The sequence below is a fragment of the Notechis scutatus genome, chromosome 5, assembly GCF_049901735.1.
Source record: "Notechis scutatus isolate UNSWTSFEM ecotype Mainland chromosome 5, rNotScu1.2, whole genome shotgun sequence".
Classification (NCBI taxonomy): Eukaryota; Metazoa; Chordata; class Lepidosauria; order Squamata; family Elapidae; genus Notechis; species Notechis scutatus.
The window spans coordinates 52,579,200-52,598,352 of NC_142013.1; the positions used below are offsets into that span (position 1 = coordinate 52,579,200).

The 19,153-nt window shown below is 35.5% G+C and overlaps 1 protein-coding gene across 1 annotated transcript in view; it reads right to left on the reverse strand.

The window, feature by feature from the left end:
- Positions 1-19,153, reverse strand: part of RUNX1 (RUNX family transcription factor 1) — a 212,184-nt gene that overhangs the window by 70,083 nt on the left and 122,948 nt on the right. The window contains exon 5 of the mRNA XM_026664211.2: positions 3,999-4,103. Within this exon, the coding sequence (XP_026519996.1) occupies positions 3,999-4,103 (105 nt within the window). The remainder of the gene's footprint in view (positions 1-3,998; positions 4,104-19,153) is intronic.

Genomic DNA, 19,153 nt, shown 5'->3' on the forward strand with positions numbered 1-19,153 from the left:
ATATGCTACATGCCAGATACCTTCCTCATGACAGTTTGTTCACTCTAGTCCAGTATAATGGATTATGATCAAGAGGTTTAGAATTGTGTTGATTAAATATAAACAAAATATATTTTAGTAATTGAGAAATGCTACAACTGGAATCTGTGGGTAAAATAGCCAAATGAATAATTACACATTGGCTAGATTTCTTGATTTAGAAAGTCATTTTCTTCAAAATATTGATCATAGAAAAGTTCTCCTCTATTGAGAGAAAAGTAACTGCATAATTTTACTACCATGGAAAATAACATCATTCTGACAATTTCTCATTCATCTGTTTGAATGAATATAAGTTTCAGCTGTTTTCAAAATGCACTTTAATTAAGGAAAAAGAATGCCATGGGAAAGCTTTTAATACAGAAATTTTACATAAACACTTTTTTTCTACTACTTAAATTACATTTTGAAACACACTTCAATTTGTCAAGGAAGAAGACAAATACATCTACTTTATAAAGACTTACTATTTTTAAGATTGTTTATATAAGCTGACGTATTTCCCATTTGAAAAGAAGAAATTGCCACTACAAATTGGGCCCAGCAAAGCTATGTCTCTATTGTGATACAGGCATTACTTCTTCCCGCAGAACTAATACAGATGTAGAAAAGTTCTTATTTTACATTATCAGTATAATTTCATTATTATGTTTATTATCTCCAAGCTACTTTTTAAGAAAAAGCTGCGCTTTGAAATCCTGCACTAACTTCAAATTATCAATTTCATTCCGAAGATCTATTAGATTTGAAGATAATTTTTTCAAATGATACTAGATAATTTATAACAAAAGAAGACTGTGGGCATGAGAATTACCAGACAAGTAAGTACATGTTTCTTTAGTTAATGCTATCTAGTTAGATATATAATTTTCTGAAATGGAAAAAGAATGCACTGCTGCTAACATTTATCCCAAACATTCAAAATAATGTTCAAGGAGGCAATCAATGTGCTCGTACTGTCTCAATAACAATTGAATGCAGAAACAGTATTCTGTAAATAGGAAGAAGGTGCTCCCAAAATGAGCTGCATATATAATGAAAGAAAGGAAAGTGGGAAGCCAAGAAGTGCACACAGTTTATGTAGATCAGTTTGCAGATTCTCAAGATATTCCTGCATATGTAAACTTCTATATTTGTATAGAAATTATGGACAGGATTGGAGAAAATGTATTGATGCTGAAAGTTTTAAAAATAGGAGCTTGATATCACATAAACTTAGTAATAGTGTATGTTCCAAATCCAAGTGCATATATGCATAGAAACTCATGCTGTGCATGAAAATAAATCAGGTTGATTTAAAACTATTAAAATACAATAAGAGATAATACAGTATGAATCTCATCTCTCTACTTAAAGCGGTGAAATCGCATGCATCAATTTTAGTGAATAAAAATTCAATTTTTGTGTAGATTTGATTGATTGTTCTTTAATAAGGTTTTTCTTTTTGTACTGCAACAAAGCTGTGAGGTAAGTTGGCCTAAGGAAGAATCCGTGGTTCAAAATCATCAATGAGCAAAATGGTCAAGCAAGGACCTGCACATGGTCTCCTCAGTCAAAGTGCAATATTTTAACCATTACACCCACTGGCTCTTCTGTTCTTAACTGTAATGTCATTTCCATGAGCAATCACTTCTTTACTCTCCTCATTTTGACTTCTCTTAAGCTACAGTCGCAACCTCTGCCAAATGTGAGGGAGGCGTAAGCAAAGAAAACCACAAACCTCAACTTACAAGAAGATATTTTGATTCAAATATGAACATTCTACACTGAGGTTAATTATTGTCTTGGGTAATAACAAGGGAACATTGCACAGGCTCAGCAGTGTATTGACTGGGGGTGGGGGGAAGGGGTATTCTAACACTGTGCTTATGTATTTGCTGGATGCATCCCTTGAGATATTATTTATTATTTACTCATTCTTAATTTGGCAGGCATGACTGAGAAAATCTGTGCTTCAGCAGAATAAATTCCATCTGTCTCCTTGAAGTGCTGCCTGCCCTCAACAATTACTGTTTTCTTAACTTGCTTGAGAGACAATAAACTGCAAATAAAAGCAACTGCATGTTGTCTGGCTCCTCTTCCTTCAGCTCAGTTCTATTTGCCAGCTTTAAGGGGAGGACAAACGGGGCTATTTTGTTTCTAAAATTAAATTTCCTATGCAAAGCTGAAAGCAAAGTGAGCAGGAAATGCTGAAAAATGTGCATAGTTTCTTTTATCCTGGAAGTTCATTTTTTTTGCATGCAGTACAGGGTTTATAGTAAAAAGTTTATCAGATCCCCCCCTTCCCATCCCAATATAAGCTCCCCTTATATCCTTCTCCATAACTGTGACACATTTAGGACCTTGTGACAAGAATGCAACACGCTTCCCGCCCCAGTCATTGGTGACTGTCCTTGGAAACCTACACAAAATTGCTAAAAAATGCAATATTATATGTCAAAGAAGACTATGAAGTACATGAACAGTATCCCTATTACCTGTTTTAATAACTTACATCAACTTTAGTTTTTTCCCTAGCTACATGGCTTTTGGGCATATCCCTCCAGGCATAGAATTGAAAACATCAGCTCCAGTTCTTAGCATATAAATGGCTGGCTTTCCAATTCTTATGTACACAACTGAGTAACAAGAATTTGACTCTCTATAAAATTGATTATTTTTGAACAAGCTTTAATGTGAATATAATTTAGTAAAATTTGGGATTTGCCTTTAAGGATAGTTTGAAATTGAAATAAAAACTTAATGACAATGGAATAATGATATAAGGGGATAAATAATGTTGACCATAGTACAATATGAATGTAAACTCAATAAGAAATATATACCAATATTATTATATGCACAAGATATATGTACCCAACCGACACACTGTATAATTGAAAGATGGTTTTATTTGTTGTTTTTGTTATAAAAATAAAAAAAACTTAAAAAGAAAATAATTTGACTCTCTGTGTAGATTAATAGCTCAATTAACAACACACATATCTCTATTCAGAAATATGATCCATTACATTCACAGAGCCTTTCTACCAGGTAATTGTGTATAGCATTTACTAAGCCTAATTTTCTGACAGAACACAATATTGTACTGTACAGAATTCTGTGACCAAAATCTTCATCCTATGTTCCCTCTTCACACAATTCATCATGTGACTGAGAACTAAGTGCATGCCCTGACTTTACTTCCCTCATTCGTCAGAACTCTTTGTCCATAGTAGGTGTGCAGCATGTGTGTATTTAGTATGGAGCTTTCTCAAATCATATAAGCTCTTATTATTTTTAGAGATCTAAACTTTATTTCTGAACTAGACATTCCATGTCCTAAAGGCTCATTGTTTCAGAGCAATTTACTTACGATCAAGGGTGGGCAAAAAAACAGTGGGAGCAGGTGTGTCTTCTGATTTCCTGCTGGCTTCCCCATTGAGTTTCATTGTAGAACATTGGATTTTTTTCCCTTCCCTTCTCTTCCGGCAGGTAAATGGCTGCTGCTGGGTGGGAGAGGGAGTGAGGGATTGCAAGACTAGCTGGGAAACTGTCACAGAACATTGAAAATGAAGATTGTGTTACTGCAGCAGCAGCCCAGCAGTGCAACAGTAGCTAGTAGAACTGAAGCAGCCACAACTTCCTCAAATTTAATTCTCTTGGGAGTCATGGGTCCTGGATTTTGGACACATTCTGTAAGTTTTCCCATTTAAGGTACTTTGATTCAAAAACTGTCAACCTGTGGTGCACTGTTTTTCTCAGTTAATTATCATGACGAGAGTTTTAAGAGTATATAAATAGATTGCATAACTACAGACCCTTCCTTGATGTACATATTCTCTTTCAAATATTGAGAGGAAAAAAGCTGCTAATGGGCAAAAATAGAGGGACAGGATCAACAGGATCATCTCTATCTTTCCTTCACTGTATAAAGCTTGAATAATTGAAGAGAGCACCAGTATTTTCTGAATACTTACTTCTTGGTTCTCGAGGTCCATCCACTGTTATCTTGATAGCTCTGTGGTACGTGGCTACTTGTGGAGGATTCGTGAAGACCGTGATAGTCAATGTGAAGCTCTTCCCTGAAACAGGAAAGGAAAGTTTCTGTCATATCTGATTATAATAAAGCATCCTGCACTCTTAATAAGCACTTGCACAAAATATTCTTAATTCAGAATAGCTGGCTTGAAATTGAGATGACTATTCTAATGAAGTTTTTTAAAAGTTGAAATAACTCTTTCAGATTGAAACAGCATTGCAACAACTAATTTTGTCCATCTTTAATTTTTTTTCCAACTTTTTTTTAATTTTTATCTTTTACAAACATCTCTTTTGGTGAATAGTGTGATTCCAGGTTTTTGCATTTCCATACAAACATGACCATAATTACATATCTATCTTACATATTCATTTTCTTATCATATCAGTACATTTTCCATTTTCTATAAATTTTCACAAGTATTCTTATGTTTTCCACATTTATTTTATCCATTTTTAATTCATATCTTATTCTGTTTTTCTTTAATTATGCTCTTATCTCCTTTATATAATATCTTAAAATTCTTATTTCTTAATCTATTTTCATTATACTTTTATTTGTCATATTTGCAATTTCATCACATATTCTTATTTCATTATTAGTAAATTCCATATTAATTTTAATAATTCCAAACATTTCCCCCTTAATTGCTCATTTGAGTGCACCACCCTTTTATCTTATACATCATACAGTTTACTCCCCTTTAACTCTTATTAAAAATTACCATAATGTAATCATTTTTAGTTATCACCTAGGCCAGGGGTCTCCAACCTTGGCAACTTTAAGACTTGTGGACTTCAACTCCCAGAGTTCCTCAGCCAGCTTTGGGAGTTGAAGTCCACAAGTCTTAAAGTTGCCAAGGTTGGAGACCCCTGACCTAGGCAGTACATATCTCATGTACATTTTAGGTTAGATTCCACATGGTATTCTTTTCTTTATTCTAAGACAGTTATTGTTTCTAATGCATTGATCTTTTCAGCTAATTGTAGAAACTGATATTTGTCTTTTTAATAAAATTCTCAGTTCATTTTAATTAAATTTTAATTAAATTTAATGTAATTAACATTCTTATAATAGTCCCATCTCTACATGTATTCCAGTTAATTTAACAATAATTCTTAGAAAATAATCAAATAGAAAAAAAAACATCAGTTCCAATCATTCTGTTTTTTTTACAATCTATATTTTTATACCACTTTATGCATTAACTTGTAGAATCTCCTTTCATATTCTCTGACTACCCATCATCTCTTGGTCTTCTAGCCATACATCTTCTTTTCATTTTTTTGGTTTTCTAAATCCCCTTTTTTTCTGGTCCTTTCCCTTATTCCTCTTGTCCTTTATTTTTCCCCTCCATTTCTGACTCCAGTTTTTATCCCCCTCTCTTTTGAACTTTCTCCTGTAATTCGCTTTTATGCTGTTTCCTTTTTCTTTGTTTGACTTTCCAAACAATTACCTCTTTAATTGTCCCCACAAACCTTCAGTTTTTAATTTCCATGCTCCCCCCCCCCTGCTTCAATGTTCGTTGTGTCGTTTGTTCATTGAGGCTGGCCTCTTCTTTCATCAAATCCTCCACTTCTGGTTCTCCTTGTTCATCTTTGTTCTCCAATGATGCCATTTCTAGCATTCGTATAGCAATACTGCACAATTTCACTTTTCTCCATATCATTTCCCTTATACTTCTTAAGTTCGATTTTATTTCCAAACAGTATTCTGCCATTTTTGTGCACCTCTTTTACTTTTTTCTTTTCTTTTTTTTACCTTTTTCTTTAATATTTAAGTTCAGTCCAGTTATCCAGTAAATCAGCTTCTAACCATCCACTTCTGTTATTCTTTCAATTTTCCAGGGTCAAAATAGTCCAATGTTCATATATTTTTATTGTTAAGTTCCTTCTGTTAAGTTTTAAATTTTTCTCAAAGTCACATAGTATTCCCAGGGTTCAGGCTTCTTTCTTCTTCCTTTATAGTATTCTAGTTTCACTTTTCAGGGTTTCTATCTTATTGTTTTCAAGGTTCCTCTTACTTTGTATCAAGTTCCAATTTTTAAGGAACCAAACACTTTTTAAAAAGTCACAGAAAAATGTATTTTATCATTAGGTGATAAAACACTCTCTATTATGTCCAAGTTCCACCTTTTCTTTTCACTTTCCTTTCCCTTTTAGGGCTTTTAAGTTTTAAAAAACCAATAAATCCAAATATTGTATATTTTTTCTTTTGGGCACATTCAAGTTCAGCTTGTAGTATGCCTATTTAATGCCAATTATATAATTTAATATAATCCAATTAACACGGATATCTTCTTCTAGATTCCTCTTTCAATTTAATTCTTTTTACAGTTCAAAGCCACTTTCACTTATGTCCTAATTTTTTTTTCACTCCCTCTGGTTGCCGCTTTTCCAATCCTTTTTTTAAAAAGTCTCTTTAAAGTTTTAAATCCAGGATACCTTGTGTTCAAATATTGCGCTTGATTTTCCTGGTCTCCACACTGTCTGTTTCTTCACTGCTCCTGCACGATCTTTGTCCTGGATAGCTTTCCTTCTTCAGGGTGGCTTTATTTTGCCACTGTTGCAGCCCGTCTTCGGGGGGAGTTTGCCTAGCCAAGGAGGCTCCCCTCGATTCAACAGACAGTTTTCCTCTTCTTCCCCATCCCTCCAAGGTGGTTCTAGCCCCGTTTGGAGCCCTTTAACAGGAGCAACATGGATTGAAGCAACACAGGATTGCGGTCTTCGGTCCATCCTCGAAGGAAACGCTACCGGAAGTTGTCCATCTTTAATTGTAACGCCTTTAAATAAAGGACTATGTTTCCACATATATTTGGCTTTCTTCTGATACCGCACACAAATATACCATACCTATAAGCTACCTTTTGGGGTTTTGTTGTGGGTTTGAAGTCCCAACATGAAATATGGAAGATGGAGGCAATTAATTTATTCATTATTTAATGTAATCATTATCAAAGTTAAATAAAGTAGACTGCTACCTTAGTACTTATTGCAGGTTCAGGGTGATGTCTTGAAAAAATTAAAATGAATGTTCATAATGATTTTTCCCCAACGCTAATGCATTACATTGCTATGTATACAAACTTGGCTAGGAAGGTAAAGTTTAAAGTTTTAAGGCTGAAAACTTGCTCTGCAGTTCCATAGTATTGATGATAATACTTTAATGCCTGCTATTTTATTTGAAAATTAACATCACCATTATCCTTCACGTCTATGCTTTAGCTTAAACAAGACTATCTTTTTCTGGATCATGCCCTAACAATTAAAGAGGTCCATTTTTGCATTTGCTCATATTTGTTATTCACTGAAAATGGATCCTAAGTAGTCTGAAAATATCATATATGTTCCAATGCTAGAGATTGAGGAAAGGCTGCTTTTTAAAGAAGATGATATATATATTTTAGCCCGACAACATTAATTAATGATATTAATTTGCTGGAAAAATTATGTCTAGCACCCTTGCCCCCTCCAGAAGTCTCGCATATATTCTTATTTTGTATAATGAAATACACCAATGAAATTTATCAGTTTGGATCCAAAATTCAATCCTTATTTGCATGAGTATTATTTATTAGTCACTGAAACTTCAAAAAGTATGCAACATCCCCCAAACCATGTCTTAAAACATTTATGCAAATAAAATATTGTTCCCATACCCCTGGCAACTGAAAAACAGATTCTCAGTTCCTACTATTCTGCTTTCTCTATAATTTCCTTCAGTGAAACAGGTCGTTGCTTGCAAAAATAAAGGAGAGAATGTAAGTTAAACAATAATACTGTAAATATAAATACCATAGAAAATAGATATCAAGACATGTGGATGGTGCCTATTAGTGGTAATAACTTAAGACAGCAAAACCAAAGGTGCATAGTTTTTTTTATGCATGATTACCAAAGACTACTCATTAACCACATGCTGGATAAATCACAAGACCACAAAACTTTAAATTTACATGTCAGTTTGATTTTTTATTTTTTTATGTCAGAGTCTAAGACCATTTTTAACTATGTCTAATAATTACATATTTTGTTTTAATAGAGTTCCATCCAAGATAGGTTTTACAACATTAAGCCAATGAATTCCCCCCCACAAACACACATTAACTAGGGTGACTTATTTAAAAGCTGCTGAAGATCCCTACTATTATTTGGGAATTCTGCTTCAACTTAAAAAGATTAGATCTCTAAAATGATTTATTTTAATATTTTAATTGTGGCAAATGCTACAAACTAGACATGTTTTATACATTCTACCATTTGTTAATAGAAAAACATGTAACATAAAAACAGAATTTCTTTTAAAATCCATATAAAATTACCAGTACTCTCAAATTTAACAGACCACTATATATGCACATAAACAGATCAGACTAGTTTCTGGCTACAGAATTAATTGTGTGGCACAAATGTCTATGCCCTCTATCACTTAATTAAATTTCCTGATTTCCAGTGTCTATTACCTGAGAGAACTATCTCTTTCTGCCTAAAGGCAGGGCTGGTGATACCAACGGAGGAACTTTTGTGAATTGCTTTAAAAATTCAGACAAGCTTATGCAGTGTTTTGGGAGTCTATAAAAAAAACTAAGGGCATTGATTTAGATCCATGTCTAGAGAACCACAGAAATGATCTTGGAAAAAGAATGCAATGGAGGCAGTTAACAAAACACGAATTAAGCCCAGAGAAGAAGGAAGATGTTAGAAAGAAATAAAAAAAAATGATTGTGCTGTGATGCTCTTTGATCTAAGAAGAAAGAGGCAATATTGTCAGTCTTTCAAAATTCTGTAACCCAGATCAATGGTGTTGGGCAGCACTTGTGCCCTTACTTGGATTGTGAATCCATGCACCCTACTCATCTCGTCTGGATTATTGCAACATGCTCTACATGGGACTACCCTTGAAGAGTATTTGCAAGCTACACACAGCCCTGTGTGTCCTTAAGGCTGCATATATAACATTACTGTGTGAGCTGCATTAGTTACCAGTTTGCTTCCAGATCCAATTAAGGTGTTGGTTGCTACATGTAAAGCTCTACATAGAATGGGTCCAGGATATTTGAGGAATTCTCTCTCTCCAATGGGACTAGCCCGCCTCACTCATGCTAGTAGAAGAGGCCTGATCCCATCTACTACGGAATTGCAGGAGTGAGAATGGGTAGCTTGCAGACAGTGCCATTCTACTGTAGTTATTAAGTCATCTTTTACACTAGTCACATGTAGGAATGTATATATGTATTTTAGGAGAATGTGTTTACCCCAATTATTTCATGTGCAATATGAGAATGCAGCCACTGGCTTCACAGTACAGCTGGTACTTATATACTGAAAAAATCCAGTTCCAATAATTTGCTTCCAAATAAAGATGGATGGTCCAGGAAATAACCTCCTGTATTTCATGCGCTCAGTCATAAGTGTATTCCAACTTATTTTTTTTACTACCGGTTCTGTAGGCATGGCTTGATGGGCTTGGTGTGGCATGGCTTGGTAGGCATGGCTTGGTGGGCATGGCAGGGGAAGGATATACTGCAAAATCCCCATTCCCTCCTCACCCCACTAACCTGCTTTCCAGCTCTGTTCTCCTGTGCTGGGCAAGACCCAGACGATCAGCTGGGACTCGGGAGGCAATGAATAGATGGGGGTAGGGCCAACCAGAGGTGGTATTTACCAGTTCTCCGAACTACTCAAAATTTCTGCTACTGGTTCTCCAGAACCTGTCAGAACTGGCTGAATACCATCTCTGTTGTGGTTGTAGGGAAAATAGGAGGAGGAAGGAGTATTAGGTATTTATAAAAAACAATAAAGGCAGGATATACATTAACAATGAAAATAAATATATGCTAACACATTAATTATACACTTTATTTCTGAATATATTTTAATCTAAAGTCATGTATTTATTGATATATTTTATCTCAATACACGTATATTTAATTTTGTTTTAGGCTAATTAACTTTTTTAAAATAAAAAGTTGCATTTGCAAAAAAAGAGTTCCAAGGAAAAGTGTTTAGGACTAAGCTAAGAGTTACCTTTTAAAAGCATGCTTAGAAAGAAAGATTCAAGTATGCTTCTTTGATGAAAAAATAAACACACCTGGGCTTTGTTGTAGCTGTCAAGGGCTCTTTTTTTCAAAGGTTAATTAACCCAGGAACAAAAAAGGAAAAGTCCAAGATTTTAAATAGCCCTTGAAGAATATAGTATCATAACATAAGAATCTGCATTACATCATTAATCTATTTAGGCCAACTTTATTTATGCAATTTCTATAGGCACCCAACTCAACCAAGAGACTCTGGATAGCTGACAATTCTAAAATAAAAAAAACAATAAAACAATTTAAATCAATAAAATAAATTTGGTTTAAGTTAAATGAATACATTACCAAAAAAATTGCAGTGTCAAAATTTATTCATCCATCCTTGGCAAAAAAAACTGAGTTTGAAATTAGGACATCCTACAGTAAATCATGTAGTGTATTTTTGACCTAAACACTCTTCCCTTTTGTTGCCACCAAAAATCATAAGTTGGGCCCTTCTACTACTCTCTTTCTAAGCAGCACTAATGAAATGGAGCAGGTTGTTTTTCACCTCTTCATCATTTTCATCATTTGTGACAAGTATTTTTTTAAATAAAACATGAAAATGCTGGGCAGAATGCAAGAAAAAAAATGGAGATTTAGTTTTTATATTGTCTAGATAAATATTTCTAACTCCAAAACAGGTAGTCCTTGACTAACAACCACAATTGAGCCCAAAATTTCTGTTGTTAAGTGAGATATTTGTTAAGTGAGTTTTGCCTCATTTTGCCCTATTTTATGGCCTTTCTTGCCACAATTAAGTGGATTACTGCAGTTGTTAAGACAGCAATATGGTTGTTATGTGAATCTGCCTTTCCCATTGACTTTGCTTGTCAGAAAGTCACAAAAGGCGATAACATGACCCCGGGACCTACAACCATTCATTATAAATACGAGTCAGTTTCCAGTATATGAATTTTGATCACATGACTATGGGGATGCTGTACCGGTCAAAAGGTGAAAAAAACATCATGTCACCTTTGCAATGCTTTTGCAACTTCAAAATATCATTAAACGAACTGTTGTTAGTCAAGGACTATCTGTATTAGAAAAACTAAGGAAGCATCTAAGAGTAAAAGAATTTTTAAAAAGCTTTAAGTCAGGAGACTGAATGATATATCTCAAGCATGAAACTAATTACTTTCTGTGCTGAAAGTAATTTTCATGTATAGTTTCATTTCCACACTGAGGCCATTTCACTTCTCAATATCACCCTGTTAGGGGAATGACTCTATCCTCCTTGATCGGTCTCATGAAAGATCCTGTTTTTGTCAGCCACAATTGTTTCTATTATCTGGCTAGCTGCTTTATAAATGTTGCTGCTATCGTCTCCATGAGAAAAGTAAGGATAACAATAGCATCCATAGGAGAGCTACTCAGCTCATTTAAGCAAATTCTTCACTTTGAAGCATTGTTCTCCTATTTCTAGAATTGCCCAGTTCTTTATTTTGTATCAAGGTTTCCCACCCGCCCGCCAACGTATGAGGTGTACCTCCCTTGCGGAAATACAGACTGAATCCAAGGGAGATATGATGATAACCAGTTAGCAAACCCTTATTTTATATCAACCTTGGATAAAAATGACAAGGCACAATTAAAATGGATATGTCAACTAAAGGGCAATAATTTCATACAGTATATATATATGTAATGTCTGATTAATAATCACCAAAATACTTGAGGTGACACTTACTAACCTTCCGACAACACCTTTTACTTGAAAACAATAGCTGCAAAATTGAAAAGCTGCATCAATTTATTGAACAGACTGGCTGGAATATCCTGGGGTGCTGATGCTAACACCCTAAGAACAACAGCCTTGGTTTTGGTTGATTCTGCAGCTGAATATTGTGCCACTGTGTGTCTTAACAATGTCCACATCCTAATGGTTGATGTCCAACTCCTCCAGACAATGCATATCATCTCTAGGACATTGCATCACTCTCTTGTGCACTGGTTACCAGTATTTATACATTAGAAGATAACACTCTCTCATTAGGCTAAGGTCGAGGATGCTGAACAACAACACCCTCCTTAATCACCAGGACAATGCACAGTCAATCAAAAGATTGAAATCCCATAGGCCAGCATGGAAAACAACTATTCACTTAACATTCATCCAGTTTAACCCTGACAATGTCTGGAGAGAGGAATGATTTAAGGTGCCTTCTTGTGGCCTGACCATTAGTGAACCCTCTATCAAACCACCTGGTTTTGGACTTGCCTCGTTCCGTTTGGTTGAAATTGAATAGAATTAGGTGTGATATTGGAAGAAGTGCCTCTGCCCTCTACAAGCGGGGATGGAAAGATTCTCCTTGTTATGATTGTAGTCTGATATGCCAACTGTTAAACATATTGTGCAAGATTGCCCCATGTGCATTCTCTGGTTCCCTAAAAGATCTGCATGAAGCAATGCCAGAGGCAATCACCCAAGGATGGGATTCTTCTGGTTCAGGCGAACCCCTAGCTGCGATGATAAGCTGGCTCCAAACCGGTTTGATCCGATGATCATGTGGGCCTGTCCGCCTGCCACTGCGCTGTACTCACCTATATCTGCTCAGCTGATCTGCATGGCAGAGCAGATTGCCGTGCCTCAGCTGTGTTACTTCCCTGAAGTAACATTGAAGGTAATTCCAATAGTTATGCAGGTGTGTGCAGCGCACGTGTGAAGCACGCAATTAGTGAACCAATTGTTACAATGGCAGAATACCAACCCTGCAGTTACCTGAATAGCTGAAATGCACATTCAGCTATAAGGCCACTGCCATACCCCTATAGAAGTTTTATACATGTAGAATATGTGGACTATTTATTTATATTTACTTCTCTTCTGTCACATTCTAATAAATAATAAGCAAAATAGTACAATAGGAAATATCAGACCTGATATGCTGAAAAATTAATATACTGCACGTCAGTATAGAAATGCACATGCGCTGTACTTTTGATACCGAGTTTCTTTTACAGAAATGAAAGTCCTTAGCCCATATATAATTTCAGTTACTTAATGCCTATGACAGAGCTTGCTTATTTCCTGAAGCTCAGATGCTGGAGAACGACCTAGAATTTAAGGAACACTGGCTAAGCTTGCACAGTAAATTGTAGCAGTTCAGAGCTTTTTAAGCCCAAATGGCTGGGCAGAGAAAATGGCCAAAATTCCAAAGTCAAGCTGAATTCTCCCATCATTAATTCTGGTCCCTCAGATAGAAAATATTATCAGAAGCAACTGCTACACTTATCAAGGACTTGAATGTTATGACAAAGGTATCAGAACCACACCTTGCACTCTCTGATAGCTAAACGGCCTCCTAGGGGACCCATAACTGATGCTTCATCTGTCCTGTTTAATTCTTTCTAACCTCCATTTTATTTTCTCACAGTGCCATGGAGTATTATTTTTTTTGCAATTTACATCATTAAAGGAAATATAAATGATTAAAACCAGACACTGGTAATTAAGCTGACTAGGGTTCATTGACAAAGCCCACTATAATCCTTTAAATCTAACAAAGTCTAGAAAGGCATTCAAGTTCTCTTTCATCTGGCATAGATTTTATGGTACTATGTCATTTACGATCATTAGGCTGAAAATAAATGTGTGCCTTTATATAATAACTCTCTCTGTGTGTATGTGTATGTGGCATGTGTGTATTTAAAACTACACCATGTTAAAACCTGAACATGGTGAACATGAAAGACAATGTGCACTATGCCTAAAAAAACCTGGTGGAATAGAGAAAGACTGTTAACTTCAGTATATCATCCAGCAAGCTGTACGAAACCAATTTTAAATACCGTAATAGCTTCTTTGGCGAAAAGCCTCACGCTTTTAGAACGTAGCTGATTCTTTTAAATAAGATTGGCTCTTAGTGGTATGAAGAAAACAGTCTTCAACTAAGTGAAGCTGCTTCTTTAATATAATATTTTTTTTAAAAAAAAGATGGCTAATCACACTAGAGAAATAATGCAATTCTGTTGGGTAATGTGTATGTAAAGAGCAATACAGCAACGCAAAAGGATTATGCAGCATTATTACTATATAATGCCTATTATGAAAATGTTACTGAAAGGTGGAAGGTACAGATATGATTCAAGCATACGTATCCCGATTGCTTCTTTTTTTTTTTTTTGCCTATATAGTGTTCCCCAATCTGACACCATCTAGAGAGGTCTAGGACAACTTACCATGGCCAAATAGCTACAGCTGATTTACCACTGCCAATTCGCCATGGAGCAATTCAAAGCAGGATAACTCAAGAGAGAGACAAGTGAATTGCGTTCAGTTCTTGTCTTGCTTTATATTTGAACCTTCTCAAGTTAGAAGACCTAAAAGCTGGGGTGAACTGCAATTCTACTTGTCCCTGTCTTGAATTATCTTGAGTTGAATTGTCCCATAGCCATGGCCGAGTCAGCCACGAGTTGTCCCATTCTGCTTTAGAGATGTTGGAACAAGTTTTTGCTGAGAATGATTATAGGTCACAGGGATTTTTATTTTGTTTGATACAGCAAATAGGTTGAGAAACACTGCTGTAGATTGGGTTGATGGACTAGTTGAAGATGTTTATTTTCTTCCTTATTTACACAATCCTGACCACAAAAAGTAGTTGCTGGATCTTAATCTCTGAGTAGTCGAAGTGTACTTTCAGAGGCATTCACAAGTTCCTATTGCTTTTCGTCAGAATAACAAAGCAGTGTCACACAAGAAGCTGTATTCCTCACCTGAGGGATTCTTTTAAAATTGTACATCCCCCGTAAGGTCACAAGAACCCCAAAGATCCTGGATGACTATAGGGCTGCAGGATCTTTTAGGCTGAAAAGTCCAGGCAACTTATCTTTGAAAGAAGGTTCTGAATAAACTAACTGTTCTTCAGACAGCCTGTCCATATCTAGCCCCTGGAGTTATATCTGTTTAGTCTTTCTCAAATTTGGAGAGGTATGTATTTCAACATAATAAGACATGATAGCAGTCTTCCAATATTTGGGGGACTGCCACAGAGAGGAAGGGGTCAAGCTATTTTCTAAAGCGCCTGTAGGCCAGACAAGGAATAATGGATGGAAACTGAACAAGGAAAGATTTAACCTGGAAATAAGGAGAAACTTTCTGACAGTGAGAACAATCAACCAATGGAACTGCTTCCCTTGGAAGTTGTGGGAGCGCCATCACTTGAGACTTTCAAGAAGAGATTGGACTGCCATTTGTCAGAAATTGTGTAGGGTCTCCCGCTTGGGCGGGGGGTTGGACTAGATGACCTACAAGGTCCCTTCCAACTCTGATTATCTGTTATCTGTTATAAGAAATATTATAAATTCCACAAACAATTTATGTCAGTGTATGTGTCCTTTTTAGTAATGCAATAACCTATTTGAACTATTCAACTGTCCCTACTCTACCTGGGTGCATTTTGGCATATTGGTGGAATTATATATTCCGCAAATTATTTTAATTATTTAACATGCATTGTTTTATGTTGAAATTATACATATTTAGCCCCTTTCATATCAAACTTTTGAAAGCATTTTTTCATCTCCTATGAAAGATATAGTGAGTAAAATATTTTTGATTTCTTAAAGAAACATTGATGGCATTATCAGGAATTAAACAAAATAGCTTTGCTGGTTGTTAGTTTACCAGAATTAGGTTGTCACATTGTGTTTTTAGCTATGTGTGTGTGTATCTGCAATTCAGAGGTGGGATGCTACCCATTCGGCCCGGTTCTGCTGAGCCAGTATCTCCGAAGATCAGCTGAGACCGAACCGGTTCTCTCAGATGATTTGCTGTTGGGCCCACCCACCCACCTGGGCTCCCATAAATGACCTTTATTTCCTGTTTTTGAAGCGCAGCTGCCTTGCACGGCACAGCAGATTGCCGCACGTCAGCTGTTGAAAACACAGGGAGAGTGCAGGATTGCAGGAGGTGAGTAGGAAACTCTGCGTGTGCGCAAGGTGCACTTTTGGTGCATGCACGTGCACAAAGCGCACCCACCCAGCCACGCCCACCAAACCGGTGGTAAACCACTTTGAAACCCACCACTGCTACAATGGACTAAGAAGCACAAATAAGTAAAATGAAGTGATGTACCCATCATATTGCAGGAATCGTTCAGACACCACTGCAGCCAAAATACTAATTATTTTATCAGAACAGTTCTATTTTAACTTCAGAAAGACAGCAGATTCTAGTAGAATAGTACTCTTCCCAGCAGATCAGCTTTACAAAATGATTTCATCGAGAAGACACACAAAACATAGATCAGAAGACACACAAAGCATAGATCAAAAGTAGACGAAACAAAGCCGACGGCTTAAGCAAACTATATTTTAATTCAGCAAGGTAACTTCAGCTGTTAAAAACTGCTACGTTGTGCAGTTTTCATGACAGTACAAAATAAGAAAAGAGTTGAAAAAGCAGTATGCCAGTTCACTCTTGTAAATTGCAGGTAACACAAATCTGCAAGCACAGGTAGATTTACTATAACTGGGCAATAGCTAAGCATTTGGTATGAAATTTGTAGATGGGGAAAAGAGGGAAACCAAGAAACTTTATGATAAGAACAAAAAAGTTAATTATCAATATTTATTTATTGGATGCATTATGACTCCACAGCTCCAAGAGTACTCTAGGCAATAGACAACAGGATGGAGATATGATTACTGTTGTAGAAACATAGAAAATAAACATCAATTTAAACAACTTTTAGTCCTCTAAAAGAGGAATTAGTGTCATAGCCCATGCTTATATCTGTTTGATATAATCTGATTCATGTATAAATTGTTATCACAAAAATGTCTTAAAATCAATCTATTATTGTTTTTCTCTTGTTGATGTTTCTTGGAAATGGGGCTACCTTTTTGGATCAAATTTAAATAATGAAATATTTCCACAGCGGCAGATTTCATATGTAGCGCACTATATTTTCAGTTCAAATAGCCTAATTGAGGTACGGTACATCATTTAGATGTATCAACAATTTTTACTAAAATTTTGGCATTCTGTTATACTTGTCTTTCCAGACAGTTATGTTTGTCCCACTTTAAACAGATATCCTTCATTAGAACTAAAGAAAATCTAAAACATTTTAGTACAGAATCTTCAATTCTACACTATTCAGGAGACTGCCTTAACAGTAGTAAAAACAATGGCCTAGAATTGGAAAGACCCAGGTTTTTATCCATTCCTGGCTAGGGAAGCTCACTGAATGATTTAGGGTCAGTCACCATCTGTTACTTCTAACTGTAAGTTATGTTTCTGGATTTTGTTTTTTTGGGGGGGGATAGAAGATTTTATAGAAATAATGGTTATACTCAAATGGTAAGTAAACAAATGATAAAGGTTTTTAAATTGAAAAAATAATAAATGAAAGCATGGACAGAAAAAAAAAAAATTCCTCAAAGCTTATTCAAATGAATTGTCTCAATTTTATAAATGCACAGAAAAAAAGGGATGACAGGGAGGCATTAAAGAGACAAAATATTCCTCATATAACTGTTACCTTGCTACGACACATACTACATTTACTTGAAAAAGAGAAAAAGGACATTTTTCCTAAACAATTTGACATAAAACTTAGAGGGTAAATTTGCCAATAAAATGGTAAAGGAGAATGTATTTTTGTTTATACTTTTATTTGGGAGGTAAGAATTATCTTGAGTATTTTTTGAGGAAAGTTGTTGAAAAGGGGCTTATTCAGCAGTTTGAAAGAGTTCTGAAGGAAATGAATTATTGGGATCCTCTTTCAGTCAGGTTTCATTCCTTGGAACAATACCAAAATGGCACGGATCACTCCTTTTCTTTTGACGACCAAGGCAGTTCTGGAATGAGCAAGGTATTTCTAGTCTGGCTCTCCTTGAGATAATGGTGGTTTTCAATATTCTCAATTATATATATTTCTGGACCAGCCCAGAAGAAGCATATTGTTGGAGCAGTTTCTTCCCTCCTTCCAAGATTATTTCCAATTAGTTTTATAAAAATAAATAAATGTATTAAAATGTTTAATAAGCATAATAAAAACTAATACAAATAAAAAGGAAAAAAGGAAAAACAAAAGTGCAGAAAATACAGAAAAAAGAAAAGTAGAAGAAAAAAGAAAAAGTAGAAAATAAAGTAAAATGAGAAACAGAAAACTATATAAAGATATTATTTCCCCCTTCATAACAACAAATTATAAACAATTTTAGTAACTTATCATCTTCTTTTCTTCTTTTACAGATGATGATCTCTTTCTCCCATTATCTCATTTCTTATGTATAAACAAATCTTTAAAATCTCATTATTCAGTTGTGGCTAGTACCAATCCATTATGGGTTACCACAGGTGACATATTCATTTTAACCATGATAAAAATCAACAGCATTATATTCCTCTTTTTTATATTTGGCATTCTTGATGTTCAGTTCCTTCAAATGCTATCCTAAAGCCCTTTTCTTCCCAATCTGTACTAATCATATAATACTTCAAGATTTAAATGCCTTCTTCTTCCTGATTACATGAAGTCACTGAGTGAAGCCACTGGTCAGCACAGGTTAGCCATTGTATACCAGTATGCCAGTGATATTCAGTTATACTTCACAACTTTTGGCCATCATAGCAGTGCTGTTGAAACACTGTGTTGATGCCTGGAGGATCAGGATGCTAGATAATAGACTCAAGATTGATTGGCTACAGATTTGGGGACTATTGAGGTCCACTGAATTTCCATCTTTGATTTTGAATGAGCTGTTACTATTCTAGTTAGACCTAATATGCAATTTGAGGGTCCTCCTATATTCATGACTGCTACTTGAAGAGCACATGGCAGCTGTGGCTTGGAGAGCCTTTTCACAGTTCCATCTCCAACTTTATCTATTCCTATTCTACTGGTAGGAGGCCTTAATCACAATCACTCTTACTTTAGTCACCCACTTGTCTGATTTATTACAATGCTACACTAAACTACATTAATCTACACTACACTAAACTACACTACAGACCACTCAGAAGCTACAGCTGGTCTAGAAACTGATGCCATTAAATACTTATCAGA